The following is an 18,330-nucleotide window of genomic DNA, read 5'->3' as shown; positions in this document are numbered from 1 at the left end:
CAGCAGACAGCAATGAGGCTGTTCTCATAATAAAAATACCATTTGAAAAGTAGTGTAATTAAGTGTATGTCATGATGTACCCAGTAGCAACGAGAGCTCTATTAACAGCTTCTGGAACAAGTAGATCACTCCCATCCCCTGCAATGACTTTGCCTCCAATATCGCATGGCTGATAAATTGCAGTCTTCTGGATATGAAATATTTGCAAGTAATTTGCAAACTGCAGCTAATCAGAACCGTCTTCCATATTGTCACCAACCACTTCAGGCAGCACTGTTCCATTTTGACATCTGGCTATGAGGCATTCATGCACGGCATTCACATACATAGGTCAATCAATAGGAGGGTGGGTGATTTCAAGTACTTATGCTTCCATCAGTTTCTTCTGTGTACCTGTGCAGTAGCTGCCCATCTCACCTGGTAGGTACGAATGCTGTTTTCTACTCCAGGTCAATAAAAGCCTCCATGTTGACATCCACATGCAGATTTGTCCAGCTAACACCATGGAGAAAAGCTTCTAAAAGTCAGTTCAAGATTTTAATGAGATTGCTGAGCATAAAACCACATGATTCCCATGATTGTTCACAGATTGTTTTCTGCAAACCTGGATCTCACAAGCCTACAAGCAAGGAGAAAGCTTATCGGCACAGCAACAAATAGTACGATTGTGGGTTTTTTTAAATACAATCAGTATATTGTTCTATCACCAGCTGCTTTTAAGGCAATTCACTCCCATCAAACTCTCAAATATTCACCCAAGTCGGCTTTCATCCATGTTTTTACCTCCTGAGCAATTGAATCTATAGGAACTATTGGACTAGGAGACAACACAAGGACATACTGCCAGCTGAGAACCTTTCAGCTAATTCATCCAACAGTATCTAAAGGTTCGAAGCTCACTGAGGGGGAGAACAGAATTTGGGATATTAGAATTCCCCCCAAATGTATTGGGTTTATTTTTCTAAGTTTATTAATTTAAAGCTGAATTTGCACAAGTGAGGGAAAGCACCTTTCTTCCACACTGAGGAATTGGCACCATCTTCTCTCCAAAGAAAATTCTTTAAAAAGGCCCAAAAATTAAGTATACATAAATATTAATGTGTATTCATGCTCTTCTCTCTGCCAGAGTTCTGCTAAGTACACCAGTCACGTGAAAAAAGCAAGCCAGGCCATCCTGAACAAGTACAGTTATTACTGCACAGTGGGTAAATAGCAATCAGTCCTAGAGATACTGTTCCTATACAGGGGAGGCAAGACAAAAATAAATAAACCCTTAACCACAATAAAATCCAAACCCAGTTTAAGAAAGCTTGTATTTATTTCAGCCTCAATGGAGTCAGTTTGAAACTGTCAGAGAGACACTGTACACCTATATACAAATTTAAGAACACAACGGAGTAACTGTTACTGTTTATTAACAACCAGTTTTAATTATATGATAAAAGTATGTCCTGAGAAAGGGGAACAAACATGCTTCTTCAAGGTTTTTTAGCTGTTCTGGATCTCAGCCGTCGCTTGATGATCAGATGATCACTTTCCTTCTTTTGTTCCTCAGATTCCTGAAGAAAACATTTCAAAAGTTACTCATCTTTTCACACAAGACTGACAAGCTCTTCTTGACCCACGCAAACATATTTCTTCCCCTAAATGGATTTCAGAATGGCATTTGCTTATTATATTTTATTCAGAAAACTATGGGATACCGAGATCATTTTAATGCAGCTTAATCACAAGGAACAAATATGGAGAATGTTCAAAATCCTGTTTATCTTAAAAAAGCACACACATCTGAGGAAAGCCTGAAGGCAGCTTTCATTTTGAAATACTTGTTTTCAAAAGAGTATTATAATACTTGTTTTGTGAAACATGAAGCGTTCAGAAAACATTTTTAGCCTCAATCCCTGTAGCTATGACTTGCCCAGAATTTCAGTTCTCGGTTCAGTTCCATGTTCTCAGAACTACAGTGAGAGAAGAAATTGTCTCATCTTCATCCTCTAACAAAAAAAATATAACATTTTGGTTTCTGCCCCTATCATTCGTCAAATCATCAAAAAATTCAGAGGGATATTACAGTATGGGCAAATGATCACTTTGCTGAACAGAAAAAGGACTCTAGTATAATTAAAAGATGCAGTTCCAACAGAGCAAGAATGTTCTTAGCACAATAGCTGCCGACAGAGTCATGAAACTGGCACATCAGATCCTTTGCAAGTTGGCTTAGACAGGAGATCATAGTTTAAGCATACCTAAAAAGCTGTCTAAGTTGTGCTCTAGAAAAGCGTGTAGTAGAATAATCCCACTCCAACACACTGAAATTATCTATGATTCCAAATTAGAAGACATCTCCGTGATTGCTACATCACCTACTTAGTAAACTGTAAGCCAGCCAAACACAGAGATCTTTGAGGACAAACTAAAACAGAACAGCAGGAAGACCAACAAGAATGACTTGGTAGAATAAAGAAATACCTCAGTACTTTCAACCTCCTCCTGCAAATAGATGAAACCTCCAGTCTGTTTGGACTCCTTAGTAGTTTATTTTAAGCCAAGACTACAGTATAATCGCTTACCGAAGAAGCAGGTATATCTAGAGGGCCAGAAACGACAGTGGAATACAGCTTCCTTTTGCATCGTTTTGGCTTGGTCTCTCCTTCTTCGAGACTTTCAGGTTTGTTTGATTTAGGAGAACTTACTGCTGACATCAGCTTCTTGGCTAGAAGAAATTTGTTTTGATACATAAACCAATCAACTTACTGGTTTTGTGAGTCTTTAAATCACTGAATGCAAAAAAAGCTTCGTAACAAACTTGGTTTATAAATGACACGTAAAATTTAAGTGAAAATACTCAGAAATTGTATTTGTTCATCGAGGTTCTTTATTGCTTCTATAGCTGAAACAGTTTATAGCTTCAGGTATGGCAGCTTAAAGCACGCATTAAAATGGAGTATGAAAGACAATCATGGCTCAGAAGTCGCTGGAAGTCAGAAACTTCAGCAGGAGTTAAACAACAGGCCTAACTTTCGTGCTGACAGAAGCACAAGACAGAACCAACTTTCTCTGTATACTTGTAGGTTTTCACAAATGTAATAATGAATCTCTGAAGAGACGAATAAATGCATTTACTTCATAAATCAAAGGACAACTTAACATGGCAGACAAGTTCTCTAAGAACACATACATTAATAGCCTACAGCAGAAACAAGCCATTCTACAATGTCTAGAAAACATGGAATAAAACTTATTCTACACCAACCTTTAGAGTGTATAATAGAAGGAGAGCTTTGAATAAAATCTCCAACTTTTTGCAGTGTTTCATCCTTCTTTTTAGTCAGTCTTGAAGCATGTACTCGCTTTCTCAGGAAGTAGTCTTTTCCGGATTTCTGTTCAACAGAGATGTGAACATGTGAAACAAGAGCATTGTTTAAACTTCATTTTAGTTCAACGTTATTTTAAGTTGACATTTTGAGCTTTACTACTGACACCTCTGTTCATTATGCTGATGATACCACAACGGCAAGTAATGTAGACAATTTTATACCCTTTAGGAAGTTGTCAAAATCTCAGCTATTTCAAGGCATACGTTTCTTAAAGTTTCTTAATAAGGCAGTAGTTTCTTTAAAAGTAGCTCCCAAGCTGTGGAGTTGTTTCTTACATAAGCTGTTCTAATTACATAAAATAAACAAACATACAAAACAGAAGACAACAGATGGGAAAAATCTACTACTCATACTCTGACCATGCCAAGGATACTGCTATCACATGTGAACATCTGTTTTTAATAACTGCCATGCATATTAATGATATGAACCTTAGTTTAATACAAGGGCTTCACTTACAAAAGCACACGATAATACACTAAAGCTTCTCTTCCCAACTATTCAGTGTGCAATATCCTTCCCTCCAAATCATTACACAGTACAGCCATTACACGCTCTGGGGACAGACTGACTTGCCCTTTGGTTAGCTTATGGAATTTAATAGGAAGAGCTCATAAGCATGTAAGATTCCCATTCAGGTATACACATAAGGATAAGACACTGCTTCTTTCGTGTGACCACACAATTACAGGAAGTCCCAAGCTAGCTTCAAAACTAGAACAAAAACCAACCATTTTCTCGTCACTTGCAGAGGGTGAATTAAAAGCCATGACAGATTTTGTATTTTTCGTGTTCTCACTTTTCACAAAATCCTGGGAAAATAAGACAAGTTTCAGCCATGATTCTTTTGGAAAGAACAACTGATGTCACAAAAGTGAACACTTTAAACACTTTTGCTAATAGTAGGGAAGTATTTGCTAGTGGTAACTATTCCACTGTAAATCAAATAATAAATAAGCATTCAATTATAAAAACAGGACATTAAGATATCAGTATTAGACATCTTATGATGTCTAAAAAGCTGATTTATGTCTACAGGTTTCAAAGAAAATACACAATGAAGTTAAGAGAAATTCTCTTCTCTTAAACCATTATCACTGAGCTTGGCTATTAGTTTTGTTCATTAAAGCAGTTCATTGATTAAATTCTTCAACTACTTTACTGAGGTAGAAATAGCATTTTTTAATGCTTGTTTTTAATGCTTTTTTTAATTGTTGAAAGACAAAAAGTAGTCAGAGCCACTTTATCAGGCTCTGCTAAGAATCTGAATGGAGTATCACCACCCACTGTATTTCCAAGAATTAAGTTGGTTAATAAATACTTTGTTTTTAAAATATATGTAACTGCTGTTTTATGAAAGTTAGCAATTAAAAACTTATATAGGAATGATTAACATCATCTGCTAACAAAACAATATCCAGAAATCCTGCAGAGGAAGAAAATAAGTTCAATTTGCTGTGCCTGTTTCAGTGGCTCCATGAATTTTTTCCAAGTAACTTATCTAATCATGAGCCACTTCATAAGCATTAACATGAGGAGAGTTTTCAACAGCACCTGACAAAAATTCATCACACAATTGTTTCAACAGCTTTTATTCCTATCAAAGGCTATAAAAACAGGTGATCTGATCACCTTGAAAGGGATAAATAAATTAAAACTTGGGAATATACTCATTCCTTATCAAAAGCAATACAATCACAACATTTTCAGATCTGAAGTTTCATACTAACCTCAGATTCATTTAATGAAGTGAGGCTCCTAGTACATGGACGTGACAAATAACTGTCTTCAGCTTTGCATCTTAATGGAATACTTTCTCCAGTTTTAGTTTTGCTTTGTTGTTTCCTAGGCTGTAAATATTTAAAAGGAGTAAAGATTAGGCTATGCATTAGACCTCCAAAATATCTCGAGTTTTCTAAAGTTACAGTGTAAAACCTCAAGCTCAGACGCCACATGAACACGTAAGCTGAAACACAGCACAAGTGTGGGAAGGTAGTAACATCTATTCATTGTGTGATCTTCAGATACACCCTACTGGGTCTCACTAACAGTCTCAGGCAGTATTCTGCCTCCAAAAGAGAGAAAGCGAGACATTATTTAGGGACAAAATCTGTAACGCTGGTCGTTTTGTCATCCATTCCCCCCATACTCTGCACGCTCACAGCTGCTATGTTAGAACACCAAAGGCTAAACCTCTGCCTAATCTTCAGCATCCACATACGAATACATGGAAAACTGCATGGAAAAGTTCCATAATGTACACAGAGAGATGGTGTTCTAGTAAATAAAATATTTTTGAGAAGATGAGAGCTCATGTTTGAGTGGAAGACAAAAAGAACCAACAAGTACTCATCACTGAATATGTAGTTAAAGGACTATATGCCAAGAACAATGATTCCAGCTCCAGTATCTCCTAGGAAAACAGAAGAACAAAAAGGGGTTAACAAGATGTTAAGTACTGACTTTCTATAAATATAATCATACCTTTTCATTTACAGAGTCATTCCTTCTACTTTGTCTTTCTTCAAGTAAAGGTATTTCTGGCAAACACTGAGGGCTACTGTGGTTAATGCGCTGTTTTAATTCCTTTATAAAGTCATCTTTGTCAGCCAGTTCTTTTCTTAACTCTTCTATCACAGTTGCATTATCCTAATAAACAGTAAAAACTGCTGAGTTGTGGTTTGGCAAAAGGAATTATCACACACAAGCAGCATTGCAATTACTTAGTAGCATCAGTTTTAGAATTGCAGGCTACAACACTTAACTATTCAAGAACAGTAACATTTCACGGATTTGTACGGTCACTGTTACAAGTGCAGTAGTCACAGAATTGCCTGGGAAGTTGTAATACAATATATTTTGATTCATCTATTTTACTTATGTGCTTCAGCCTTCATCTCCCTTAAGATATAATAACCCGAGCTTTTATTTGTTCCCAAATCCTCGGTACTGTGAGAAAGTCGGCAGTTGTAGGGGAAGTTTTGCTATGAGAACATCTTTCTTCTCAGAGAAAGTGAATCCAAACATTCTCAAAAGAGCACAACTCATTTAGTCTTCTGTTTAGCTTCTGAAATTCTATGCTACGGCTTAGATTGGCTATCCTGATTAAAAGCTGGATGTTGAAATAAGAAATGCAACTTCCAGAGATCATCCCCCCTCTGCTTTTTGATGCTTCCCTTAATCTCTCTCCACGTCCCCTTCTGTCTTTTCATGCCATTGTAGATACTACCTCAGAGAAAGCAAAGAAAGTAAGAAACCTGAGACAGAACTACTGTCTGAGTATTGAGCCTAGCTTGGGATCCGGAAATGCTGTGAATTATCAGAAAAAGCTACAGATGTCCAGTATGATTGTAGGATCATAAGCATCAAACTGACATCTGCTTATCTGAACTACTGAAAAAATTGAAATTTTAGTAATTAACAGAAATTCTGTTTCTGAAGAACAAAAATAAAAGCTGGTGCTTTTTTTGGTTAGTCGCACATGATGTCAATACGACAGTGTTCAAGAACAGAACCACACCCAGAATACAAAGAGCAGGTACAGGAGTCTTACAGAATTTATGGGTAGCTAATCAGGTAGGAGGAAAGGAGAGCTGACCTTGCTTGAATCCTTTAAGGCAGATTGTCTCAGTTCTGCTATTTCTGTCTCTTTTTGTATGGCATTAGAAGCCAAAGTTTTGAGCTGTTCTTCCAAAGCTTCTACTAACTGATCTCTCTCCTCACGCCACTTTTGAATATTATGGTCCTCTTCCTCCAGCTCCTATATTTCATGTTGAAAGAAAAGCATACACAGTAGAAACAAGCAGAATCTTTAAGACAGACTAGAATTAATAAGTTTTTCATATAGCATAAATAAGGACTCAAGCTGATAAAAAGAGTTTATGGTAAGACATTTCAATTAACATATCGTGATGTCACTCAACAAGATCAGGTTACATGCATGTATTACATATGTATTTACTATGCAGATTATTGTATTTAAAGCAATCTGCCAGTGCTCTGTAGTGACTAATTATTTGAATATCTTTCATGGTCTACCACTAATTTCAGTTGGCCACTTTCATTTTGCTCTATTTTTTTTCTTTTTTGACCTTTTCCCTGTTGCTTGGAAAACCTGCATCATTCATGTAATAAAAATTAAGAGCAAGTAAAATACCTGTTTAAGTTGTTGGATAGTATAGTCTTTATAATCCAGCTCATCCTTAAACTGGTTATTAATCCTTTCAAGTTCTTCCATCTTGTTCCTGAGGGATTCCTCCACAGAACGCATCGTGGACACCTGTAATGTAAGCACAGCTCACGGTTCATTAAAAGACTTCTGTAATCCAACCTGGCCAAATACTTCTTTGTTAAATAAAGAGGAATTCACAAACAAGTGCTGAGTAGGAAAACGACAGCAAGTGCAAGGTTACCAAGGAAGACATGAATTCATTTTTAAGCTTCAATTTTCCACCCCAAGCACACCCAATAAACTTTCAGACCAAGATCCTGCAAAATGGGTTTTAAAATATCTACTTGTTTAATAATTAAATTTTAACTATTAACATCACTGAAGCTGAAATTGAAGAAAAAAAAAATACATGCTTATATTAAAGAGCCTCTGGAAATTAGTCTATTTCTCTTCAAGTAAATAGCATTCTTCTTCCCAGATATCAGCGTTTTTTCACAAGACTTAGGTTTTAGGCTTTGGAGTTACCACGGATACCAATGGCAAGTCACCAGTAACGTAGAGATAATAACAAGTCCCCTCCAGAGGCAGATTAGCTATTCTCTTCACAAACCTTATTCCAGACTACCAACCAACTTTACTTTCCTCTGTTCATTATCTATGCGAAACCATGTTTTAACTTCTGGTCCCCTCTAGAGCTTCAATGGCAACTTTACCTAAGATTTGCTGCTAGCCACACTAGTGTGAAATTTCCAGCTTCATAGTTAAAGTTTGAGAAGTTTTAACAGCAGAAAGCCAAGCATAATCTTACAGAAAAAAATAGCTCAGTTGACTACAAACCTCTCTTCGTACTTGCTGAATTTGTTTCTCGGCATCTGAATGTTTGTCTTTTAGATCTGCATACTCTTCTTCTTTCCTCTGCAAATCTTTTTTCAAATTCAGTACAAGGGCAGAACTCTCTGAAAGAATATTTTCTAGCCTTATGTTAAAAATAAAGAGACAAAGAACATTACTGTTACACATCTCATGGAAACAGCAATCACAGCTTAATCCATGCCCTGCCTGTTGGTTTCTATTTGTAAATAGACTCTTAAATCTATCTAGACCAGTGACAAGATTTAAACAATTACTTTTGAATTTCAGCTTGCTTCTCATAATCAGATTCTGAAGCAATAAATTATTCAGATGCTATTCTGAGGGATATACAACAAAACCACCAGCAATCCCCATATTATTCTTTATTTCCTTGCACACTCCTGTTTTCCCTTGGAACTCAAGTAGCATACCAAAGCATCCTAAAGTAGTAGTTTGGCCATTGATAAGCATGCAGATGCATTAAGTCAAAGGGATGTTCCCATTAACTATTTTTAACTCTAGTTCATTCTCAAAGGGCTCTAAGTTAACTCAATGGTTACTTACGATTCTATACGTTGCACTTTCTCCATTTCACTCTTTTCCTTTTCCCGAAGAGAATGTTTCATCTGCTCCAAGCTTTCATTTAAAGCCAAACTTTTGAGCTGTTCTTCCAAAGCTTCTACTAACTGATCTCTCTCCTCACGCCACTTTTGAAGATTACGGTCCTTTTCCTCCAGCTGGGCAACAAGTCTTTCCTAAAGGAAGAATAGATGAACAGTGAACATCACCTACTACACACTGAACTGTTCTAACACTTCGGTAGTTAGCACCGTTTTACAGTCTTAGTAAATGTATGATCTCTTCAAGATCCACAGGAGCTCTAGAACTAGTTGCACTACAAACCTACAGAAGCAAAACCATGCTTCTATTAGACAACCTACATTACTCTCCTTGTGAAAAAATATTAGTATTATTTAACAAGTTCAATTTGCTCATTTAATGATTACTAATGAGCTTTAGGAAAATAAAGTCACAAAGTGATAATAATACTAAGCTCCTCACATCCTTCTATGCTGCTTGCAGGTCCAGAAAGTCGGGACTAACTACTTCCAGATGTAAAAAAAGCTTTGCAGAATGTACAGATTCACATGTTTAAGAAGTTACATGACAAGAGCCCAGCAAACAGCTCAAGTAACTCAAGTGACTTTGTTATCAGTCACTATTTGGAAAGTGATAAAGGAGCAAAACTGTGGCCGTTTGACCAAGTATTTTTATTCAGTATCTGGAGAGAAGTTTGTGGGGTTTCTTTAGAAACTCAATTGCCTTTTCTTCCTTATAAAGGCTTAATGGACTTCTGCTTTGCAGAAAAGAGAACAAACAAAAGCTATTGTACAAAATACTTTCTTAGCCTCATTAAATAGTGATCTATTTTTCAACTGTAATTTTCTTATTGATGTCCCACATACGTGACATTTCATTATGCACTTATGAAAGATCTTTCTTTTTGTGGCCCCCCCATTCCTTCCTTTTCCAAATCAAGCAGTTCTCATATGGGCTTTGGCGCATAAGAAAGCAAGGGGACTTGGACAAGCTGCTCTTATGCACCCTTACTGTTAATACTTGGTATGTAGTTGTCTCCAAACTACAGGCACCAGACAACTCTGCCAGGACCTCATCACTTACGATTTCTGCTTGTTGCTTTCCATAATGTTGTTGGTCCTCAGCAAATTGTTTCATTTCTTTGTTGCGAAGATTCTCAGCTTCTTTTATCTGATTTAGGAGCTCTTCTTTCTCCTCCAGCCACTTTTTTCTATCAGTTTGATACTCAGTCTCACTTTCCTATTTCAAAGAAACCAAAAATGAAATAGTGAGTCATTAAGGAATAAAAGTCTTAAAAGCCAGGTCATCATTAAATGGACTTGTTTCTGCAAGATAACAGAAACATTAGCAGTTTTTACTACAGAATATTCCCAAAGGCAGGTATTGGATAATCATTAGTTCTTTTCCATTAAAAAATAATCATTTCCAGTATTTCTTATTCAGACTGGAGAGCCTCCATAAAACATCTCTTTTTCTTTATAAATGTTCACACAAGCTTTACAGAACTTACACCAAAAGTCAGTATAAGAAAAACTCTTTTAACTTAAAAACTTCTAACACTTTACGCTGCCTTGCAGCAGTTGTAGGAAAACTTGCAGCTCCTTCAGGGTTGAAAGACAAAGAAAAGCAACACAGTTTACACTGTAGGAGTAGTCTCCTTTCCTATCAAACCTACTGGCAGACATTCTCATATATAGGACAGAGCACCTGAGAAACCGCTTGGAAAAAATAAAAGTCTTTTAACCAAGGAAAATTAGTAGACCCGCAGCCCAACAAAAAAGGCTTCCTGGTGATAAAGTTAGATGATGATTTCGATAGCTTATATTAGTTGCCCAAGCAACTAACAGAAAACAGTTTTGACAAATACACCGTAAGTTACAATTTGCTTTGAGTTAGTATTCCTTTCTTGCAAACAACAATTGTATAAGTATACTCTGCTTATAGCACATTGACGTGGTATAGAATGAAGCAATGAATGTTCAACTTTCCCCTCTTCTTGAAAAAGGGAATTGGCTCTGCACATTAAAAAAATATATCATGAATAAGCTTACTCAAGGTGAAGGAGGAAAGAAGCTCAGAACCATTCCACTAACAGAGTGGATGTAACCTATTGTATACTCAATTATAAAACTACCACTGCCAGCCCATTACTTTTATTTAAAAAAACAAACAAACAACAACAACAAAAAATAACATCAGATGGGATAAGACAACTAACTGTTCAGAGGCCAGCAAAAGAAGCACTGCTCATGGCAGCATAATGTAGGGAAGGCTACACTTCCTATACTATGGGGGCATCAGTGATGCCATTCTTAACGTACCACAAAAAAGCTGCACCTGGTCCCTATTGCATGTTGCACTGCAGGTTTTACAGTTAGTTTCTGTAATCAATATAACAGTTTACTTTATCAAGTTACAACTTTGAAGTTAAGTTACCTCCAGCTCTTTTTGCAGCTTTATTAATTCTGTACTGTTTTCATTCAAATTTGCCTCATCACTTTCGTTGTTCTTTTGCTGCCAGTCACCATTGCTCTGGTATTCCAGTTCACTGTATTTGTGTTTCCATGCAATCAGTTCTACTCAATACACAAAATGAGGTTAGATAGCATATCATTTCAAATATATATTTGAAATACCACACCAATGACTTTTTACTAAAGCAGCTTCGGTTTTATCTGCTACAGACATAAAGAAATAACAGAAGCCTTTAACTACAAGAGAGTTGTTGTTTACTATGGAACGTTAATGCCTAAGTAACAGTCACATGAAAATGGAAGTGGCTATCACAGTACGTCTAAACCCCTTTTGCATCCCTGCTCCCTTTCCCTGGAAAGATTACCTGAAGCTAATTTTTGGTTCTCTTCTAACTGAGCTTGAAGCATTTCATCTTGTTCAAGCTGCGTTACCTCTTGTTCTTCTAATGCCATCTGCATAACTTCAATTGTTCTATCCCTTGCACACAGATCTGAAGGTTTGAAAATTTACAGATGAACTCCCTACTAGCTCCCATTATTCTCAAATCAAGATTCTCCCATGACCAAAAGCTCTTTTAAAAGAAATAGAGCATCTCCGTTGAAAGATTTACATACAAATACATGCAGATATGTTTTAAAATCGAAACACAGAAGACTCAAAGTCATTAGCAATGTGACAACATTTACACGGATATTCCACACACACACACACACACACACACATAATGGCTGACCGTCACATAGTTGGTCATAGTCTTTGGAGATATCTTCCATCCTCTCAGTTTCCACCAGCTCCTATATTTCATGTTGAAAGAAAAGCATAGACAGTAAAAACAAGCAGAATCTTTAAGACAGCCTAGAATTAATAAGCTTTTCATAAAGCATAAATAAGGACTCAAGCTGATAAAAAGAGTTTATGGTAAGACATTTCAATTAACATATCATGATGTCACTCAACAAGATCAGGTTATATGCATGTATTACATATGTATTTACTATGCAGATTATTGTATTGAAAACAATCTGCCAGTGCTCTGTAGTGACTAATTATTTGAATATCTTTCATGGTCTACCACTAATTTCAGTTGGCCACTTTCATTTTGCTCCAATTTTTTTTTTTTTTTGACCTTTTTCCTGTTGCTTGGAAAACCTGCATCATTCATGTAATAAAAATTAAGAGCAAGTAAAATACCTGCTTAATTTGTTGGATATAGAAGTCTTTATAATCCAGCTCATCCTTAAACTGGTTATTAATCCTTTCAAGTTCTTCCATCCTGTTCCTGAGGGATTCCTCCACAGAACGCATAGTGGACACCTGTAATGTAAGCACAGCTCATGGTTAATTAAAAGACGTCTGTAATCCAACCTGGCCAAATACTTCTTTGTTAAATAAAGAGGAATTCACAAACAAGTGCTGAGTAGGAAAACGACAGCAAGTGCAAGGTTACCAAGGAAGACATGAATTCATTTTTAAGCTTCAATTTTCCACCCCAAGCACACCCAATAAACTTTCAGACCAAGATCCTGCAAAATGGGTTTTAATATATCTTCTTGTTTAATAATTAAATTTTAACTATTAACATCACTGAAGCTGAAATTGAAGAAAAAAAATATACATGCTTATATTAAAGAGCCTCTGGAAATTAGTCTATTTCTCTTCAAGTAAATAGCATTCTTCTTCCCAGTTATCAGCGTTTTTTCACAAGACTTAGGTTTTAGGCTTTGGAGTTACCACGGATACCAATGGCAAGTCACCAGTAACGTAGAGATAATAACAAGTCCCCTCCAGAGGCAGATTAGCTATTCTCTTCACAAACCTTATTCCAGACTACCAACCAACTTTACTTTCCTCTGTTCATTATCTATGTGAAACCATGTTTTAACTTCTGCTCCCCTCTAGAGCTTCAATGGCAACTTTACCTAAGATTTGCTGCTAGCCACACTAGTGTGAAATTTCCAGCTTCATAGTTAAAGTTTGAGAAGTTTTAACAGCAGAAAGCCAAGCATAATCTTACAGAAAAAAATATCTCAGTTGACTACAAACCTCGCTTTGTAGTTGCTGAATTTGTTTCTCGGCATCAGAATGTTTGTCTTTTAGATCTGCATACTCTTCTTCTTTCCTCTTCAAATCTTTTTTCAAATTCAGTACAAGGGCAGAACTCTCAGAAAGAATATTTTCTAGCCTTATGTTAAAAATAAAGAGACAAAGAACATTACTGTTACACATCTCATGGAAACAGCAATCACAGCTTAATCCATGCCCTGCCTGTTGGTTTCTATTTGTAAATAGACTCTTAAATCTATCTAGACCAGTGACAAGATTTAAACAATTACTTTTGAATTTCAGCTTGCTTCTCATAATCAGATTCTGAAGCAATAAATTATTCAGATGCTGTACTGAGGTATGTACAACAAAACCACCAGAAATCCCCATATTATTCTTTATTTCCTTGCACACTCCTGTTTTCCCTTGGAACTCAAGTAGCATACCAAAGCATCCTAAAGTAGTAGTTTGGCCATTGATAAGCATGCAGATGCATTAAGTCGAAGGGATGTTCCCATTAACTATTTTTAACTCTAGTTCATTCTCAAAGGGCTCTAAGTTAACTCAGTGGTTACTTACGATTCTATACGTTGCACTTTCTCCATTTCACTCTTTTCCTTTTCCCGAAGAGAATGTTTCATCTGCTCCAAGCTGTTTTTCAGCTGCATAACTTCTTGAATCAGATTTGCTTCATTGCTAATTAACTCTTCAAAATTTTTGTCTGCATTTGCAGACTTCTCCTGCAGAGTTGCTGTAACTGTCTCCAGATTAACAATAATAGATTCTTTTTCTTTATGTAATTCATTGAGTTTTGACACATTGTCTTCCATTGTCTTGGAAGCCTCCAGGCGATATTCAAGCTCTCTTATTTTTATCTCACAGTTGGCAACTTCCTCCTGAAATTGTGCAATCACTCTCTGATCTTCTGCAGTCTTTTCTTCAAAGTCCTGAGTTTTCTTTTCTATTTGCTCATGTAACTGATTCACAAGATCATCTTCCTGACTAGTCTGAGTTGTAATCTCACATAGCTTCATTACAAGTTGACGATTATGATTTTCAGCATTATTCAGTCCCGCCTTTAGGTTTTCATTGTCTTGAAGCAGTGCTTTGATGTGCTGATTTTTTTGTGAGGAAACATCAACAATACTTCTGCATACTTCCCAAATCCTTTCAAGACTATAGTTAAAGGAGAGGTCCTGCACAAGACCTGAGATGGAAGAAGTCTGTGACTGAATGCATGCAGAACTAATTTGAGATGTCCCTGGCTCATCTTTTTCACAGTCTGAGGAATCCTTTACACTGACAAAGTCAGTACCGATGGCGTGAAACTCTAAGTGACATTTGTATAATTCATCTAATTTGGTCCGAATTTCTTTTACTTGTGACACTTTATCAATTATATATTCTTTGGCAACTTCTATGTTGTTAGTTAGTTGGGCATTTTTGTCTTCTAGTGTCATATTTATAGATTTCTGTTCATCCAGTTCAGAAGCAATTTCCCGATAGTCAGCTTGACCCTGCTGAATTTGTTCACGGAGGACATCAGCTGTTTCTTCAGAAAAAGAAAGCTCAATACGCAGGCTTGTTACCTGCTTACTGAAATCTTCTTTTTTATTTTTTTCTCTTCTGCATTGTTCTTCAAGCACAGTTAAATGATGTTCCAAGATTTCAGTTCTTTCCCTCAGTGCTAGTACTTCCTTTCGGTACGTGGAGCACTTTTGTTTCATGTGTTCAATTTTCTTTTGCTCTACAGTGTTCTTTTTCTTTCTCTCATTTACAACTACTGTAAAACAAACAAACAAACAAAAAAAAAAAGGGAAAAGGAATGTAGCTCAGATTGATTAAAATCATTATTACATAGCAGTTCACAACACCAAGTAGCAACTTCTAAGTGAAAAACTGTCGTAATATGCAAGCCATGCCCTCACATCACATAGTATTTGATACTAGTGAAGGAATTAAAGTCCTCTGAACACGTATTCAGGTGCCTCAGATTTCTATACAGAATTAACAGCAAAAGGTTTTCAGTCTGGAAGAACACTTTTACCATGGCACTACTCAAACCTTCCACTCCACACCAGTAGAAAATCTTATTAGATCTAAGAAACATGGGAACGAGATAGATAATTCACAGCTATATTCTTTCTATCTTCCCTGCTTCAGCAATCCCTATAAGGCAGCCAGGAATCACTCCATCTACATCTAAATGGTAGATAAACAGTTCTCTAAGAAATTTCATTCCAACTCACAGTCCTCTTACTTTCAAAAGAAAGATAAAACCCTGGACAAGTTGATCACTTAAGTGTTGATATCTGTCTCTCTTATTCAGTTGATCTCTAAACAAAATATGAGGATTCCTACTTCTGTCCACACTTACTCTTTTGCATATACAGTTCACGCATAAAGTTGTACAAATTTGCAGATTCAAGTTTCCATAAATATTCCATTAGCTTGGGGCTGTTTTTTTCTTTAACTGGTGAGCAATTAGCTAAAATCACATGCATTTTCTTTCTATCAAAAGCGACTTCTGCTGTATTTCATCACTGCTTTAGAATCCAGTTACGTCCATTCCATAATATGCATACTTTAAGTATTAAAAAAAATAAATATAAGTCAAGACTTACTAGGGATTGTGTCACCACAACAATATATTCCATGGTGATTCTTGTACAGTCCTTTTATTACTACAACTACAGAAATGCAGAATTTTATAGCGCCCACGTGCAGCCTGCATTACATACAGATTCACATGTACTGCATGGAAACAGCCTCTTAACTCATCTAAGGAGTTTTATATACAGCCCTCAACTGATTTAAAAGTCATACTGAAGAAACAGCAGTGGCATATTCCACCCCAAACCAGGTTTTGGGTTTTGACTGCTCACCCAGCAACACTAGTGAGGGGAATATGATTTATAAGTAATCTAAACACTTTATGCTGAAAACAACAAGCAAGCACTAAAGCAAGATAAATAAGACTAGGGAGAAGATGTGTAATGTTCAGTCTAGAAGCTCCTTACACAGGAAGTAGGGAAAAAGCATTATTACAGAGCATAGGAAGAAAGACCTAAAAGCTCAGAGAATGGTGTAAATACCCTGAACTTGAAGCTGAGATAACCTAGCATCTCCTAAAACACTTTTGCTCGTGCTACTTATATAACTAATTCTACAAAAGAACCAGCACAACATACCTGTGCTCATTGTTCTACTGTGTATATTTAACATAGCTAAAGAATATATATTAAGCGGTTTTTGAAATTGGATGCTATTAATACTCACAAATAGAAGAAAATTTTAACATGATTGAATACTCAGTACTTCTTAACCGAAAACTTCATGCTGACATTGTGACTATCAGCTACCTATTTTAATTCCTATGTGGAGCATTGCTGTCATTAATTGTTAAATGAGAGCTTTGGTCATATGATTAGAACAAACCCACTACTATTTGGAGTATGGTGGAGTCCACATCCCTCCCTCAGTCTCTGGTAAGATGCTTATATGTGATGCCATTCAGTGGTCACATTAGGATTCAATATTTACGCCAAATAAAGGCAGCAGGGACAAATCATCCAAGAACAGCATCTCATCCAAAGAAGGCCTTGACTTTCTCCCTTGCACATATTTTGCAAGAGGAATACAAGAAAGGAAGGGACTACAGCTAAGTTTTAGATTTTCCCTTCTACATTGTATATGCCTTCCGTAATTCTAGGAACACTGATGCTCAGCTGTGCCCAGAAGTGAAGTCAAATGCATCAGAGCTTATCCAAACCATTTTGCTCAAATATTGCCCATGAGTGAGCAATTAGCAGGTCGTCAACAATTTTGATAGTTGCTTTAGGAAAAACAAAACAAACAAACAAAAAAAAGCACTTGAACAGCTGATGCTACTCAGAAGATCAGCAACAGCAGTTGAAACAATCCTAAAGAAACTGCTTTAAAACTATTACCAAATCTGCAAGTGCATCAACAGATGAGGAAAAAGCAGCAAAAAGGAAAAAAATAGTGCAAAAAACTTTTATTCTTAAGCATTCAAAAATGAACAGCATAGGACCTTCTGAAAAAGGGATATTTACATAACAGTTACTTCTATTTACAGTTTAACACAGTGGCTTTTCTCCTTATACCATAAGGTACGCGCTTCACAGCCTTTTGCTTCCTATCCGGAATAGGAAGCAATTTATTGTTTTGGAAGACACCCTGTTCAACAATGGAAGAAACTGTACCTTTCTTTGGAGGTGGCTCTTCCACAGTAGGCTTATCTTCATCAGTACTGCGCTTTCTTCCCACTTCCAACTCAGTTTTCTCTTGTTTCAGTGCTTTAACTGAAAGCACTGAAAATTGGCTGCTTTCAGTTCCTTTATTAGTGTTCTCTTCTGCCGGTTCTGCTTTAATGGTAGTTAAATGGTAGGTAGTCTTTTCCTGTATTGATATAAGATCAGTTACATTGAAGCTTAACAAAAGGAGCACTTAAGTCTCAGTAATCTTCTGTAGGCAAATATTTACACAAAACCATACAGCTAAAATATTTACCCAGTGACTCTATAGACATCAGTTACAAATTTCAATAGCAGACAGAACAAGTACACCTTCAGATAATGACAAGTGCAATACTCGGTAGAGTATACAAGGGAAAGCAAGAGCCGAGCAGGTTACAAAGTAAAAGACTTGCACACAATCAAGAGTTTACCAGTTTATCAAAGAATTTCCTGTTTCCAAGAAGTCAACAAAATTACAAACATGGTCAAAGAGCAAATGGTCAGCTCTCATACAAGTTCATCACATCACACTTCTGCTAAGCTGCTAAAATCA

General features: G+C 36.5%; 3 protein-coding genes across 3 annotated transcripts; all 3 read right to left on the bottom strand.

Annotated features, from left to right (window-relative positions):
* Positions 1-1,328: 1,328 nt before the first annotated feature.
* On the bottom strand, positions 1,329-4,354 carry LOC146754958 (kinesin-like protein KIF20B). Its single transcript, XM_085526646.1, has 4 exons — positions 4,109-4,354; positions 3,254-3,380; positions 2,571-2,713; positions 1,329-1,559 (listed from the first exon to the last, which is right to left on the bottom strand). Exons 1-4 carry the CDS (start codon positions 4,145-4,147, stop codon positions 1,479-1,481), a joined length of 390 nt encoding a protein of 129 aa, XP_085382772.1. The 5' UTR covers positions 4,148-4,354; the 3' UTR covers positions 1,329-1,478.
* Positions 4,355-5,063: 709 nt separating this feature from the next.
* Positions 5,064-10,235, bottom strand: LOC146754957 (uncharacterized). The gene is made up of 7 exons (XM_085526597.1): positions 10,084-10,235; positions 8,965-9,155; positions 8,386-8,524; positions 7,534-7,656; positions 6,976-7,137; positions 5,862-6,026; positions 5,064-5,227 (listed from the first exon to the last, which is right to left on the bottom strand). The coding sequence occupies exons 1-7, from the start codon at positions 10,135-10,137 to the stop codon at positions 5,084-5,086; spliced, it is 978 nt and encodes a 325-aa protein (XP_085382723.1). The 5' UTR covers positions 10,138-10,235; the 3' UTR covers positions 5,064-5,083.
* A 1,192-nt stretch (positions 10,236-11,427) lies between these two features.
* On the bottom strand, positions 11,428-17,936 carry LOC146754956 (kinesin-like protein KIF20B). The gene is made up of 7 exons (XM_085526502.1): positions 17,745-17,936; positions 14,098-15,301; positions 13,519-13,657; positions 12,667-12,789; positions 12,209-12,269; positions 11,840-11,965; positions 11,428-11,576 (listed from the first exon to the last, which is right to left on the bottom strand). The coding sequence occupies exons 2-7, from the start codon at positions 15,243-15,245 to the stop codon at positions 11,428-11,430; spliced, it is 1,746 nt and encodes a 581-aa protein (XP_085382628.1). The 5' UTR covers positions 15,246-15,301; positions 17,745-17,936.
* Between the last annotated feature and the right edge of the window lie 394 nt (positions 17,937-18,330).

Source organism: Coturnix japonica, chromosome 37, assembly GCF_054131305.1.
Source record: "Coturnix japonica strain WE chromosome 37, WE-NBRP24, whole genome shotgun sequence".
Taxonomy (NCBI): Eukaryota; Metazoa; Chordata; class Aves; order Galliformes; family Phasianidae; genus Coturnix; species Coturnix japonica.
The sequence above is the reverse complement of the archived record's forward strand: the minus strand, read 5'-3'. Positions and strand labels throughout refer to the sequence as shown.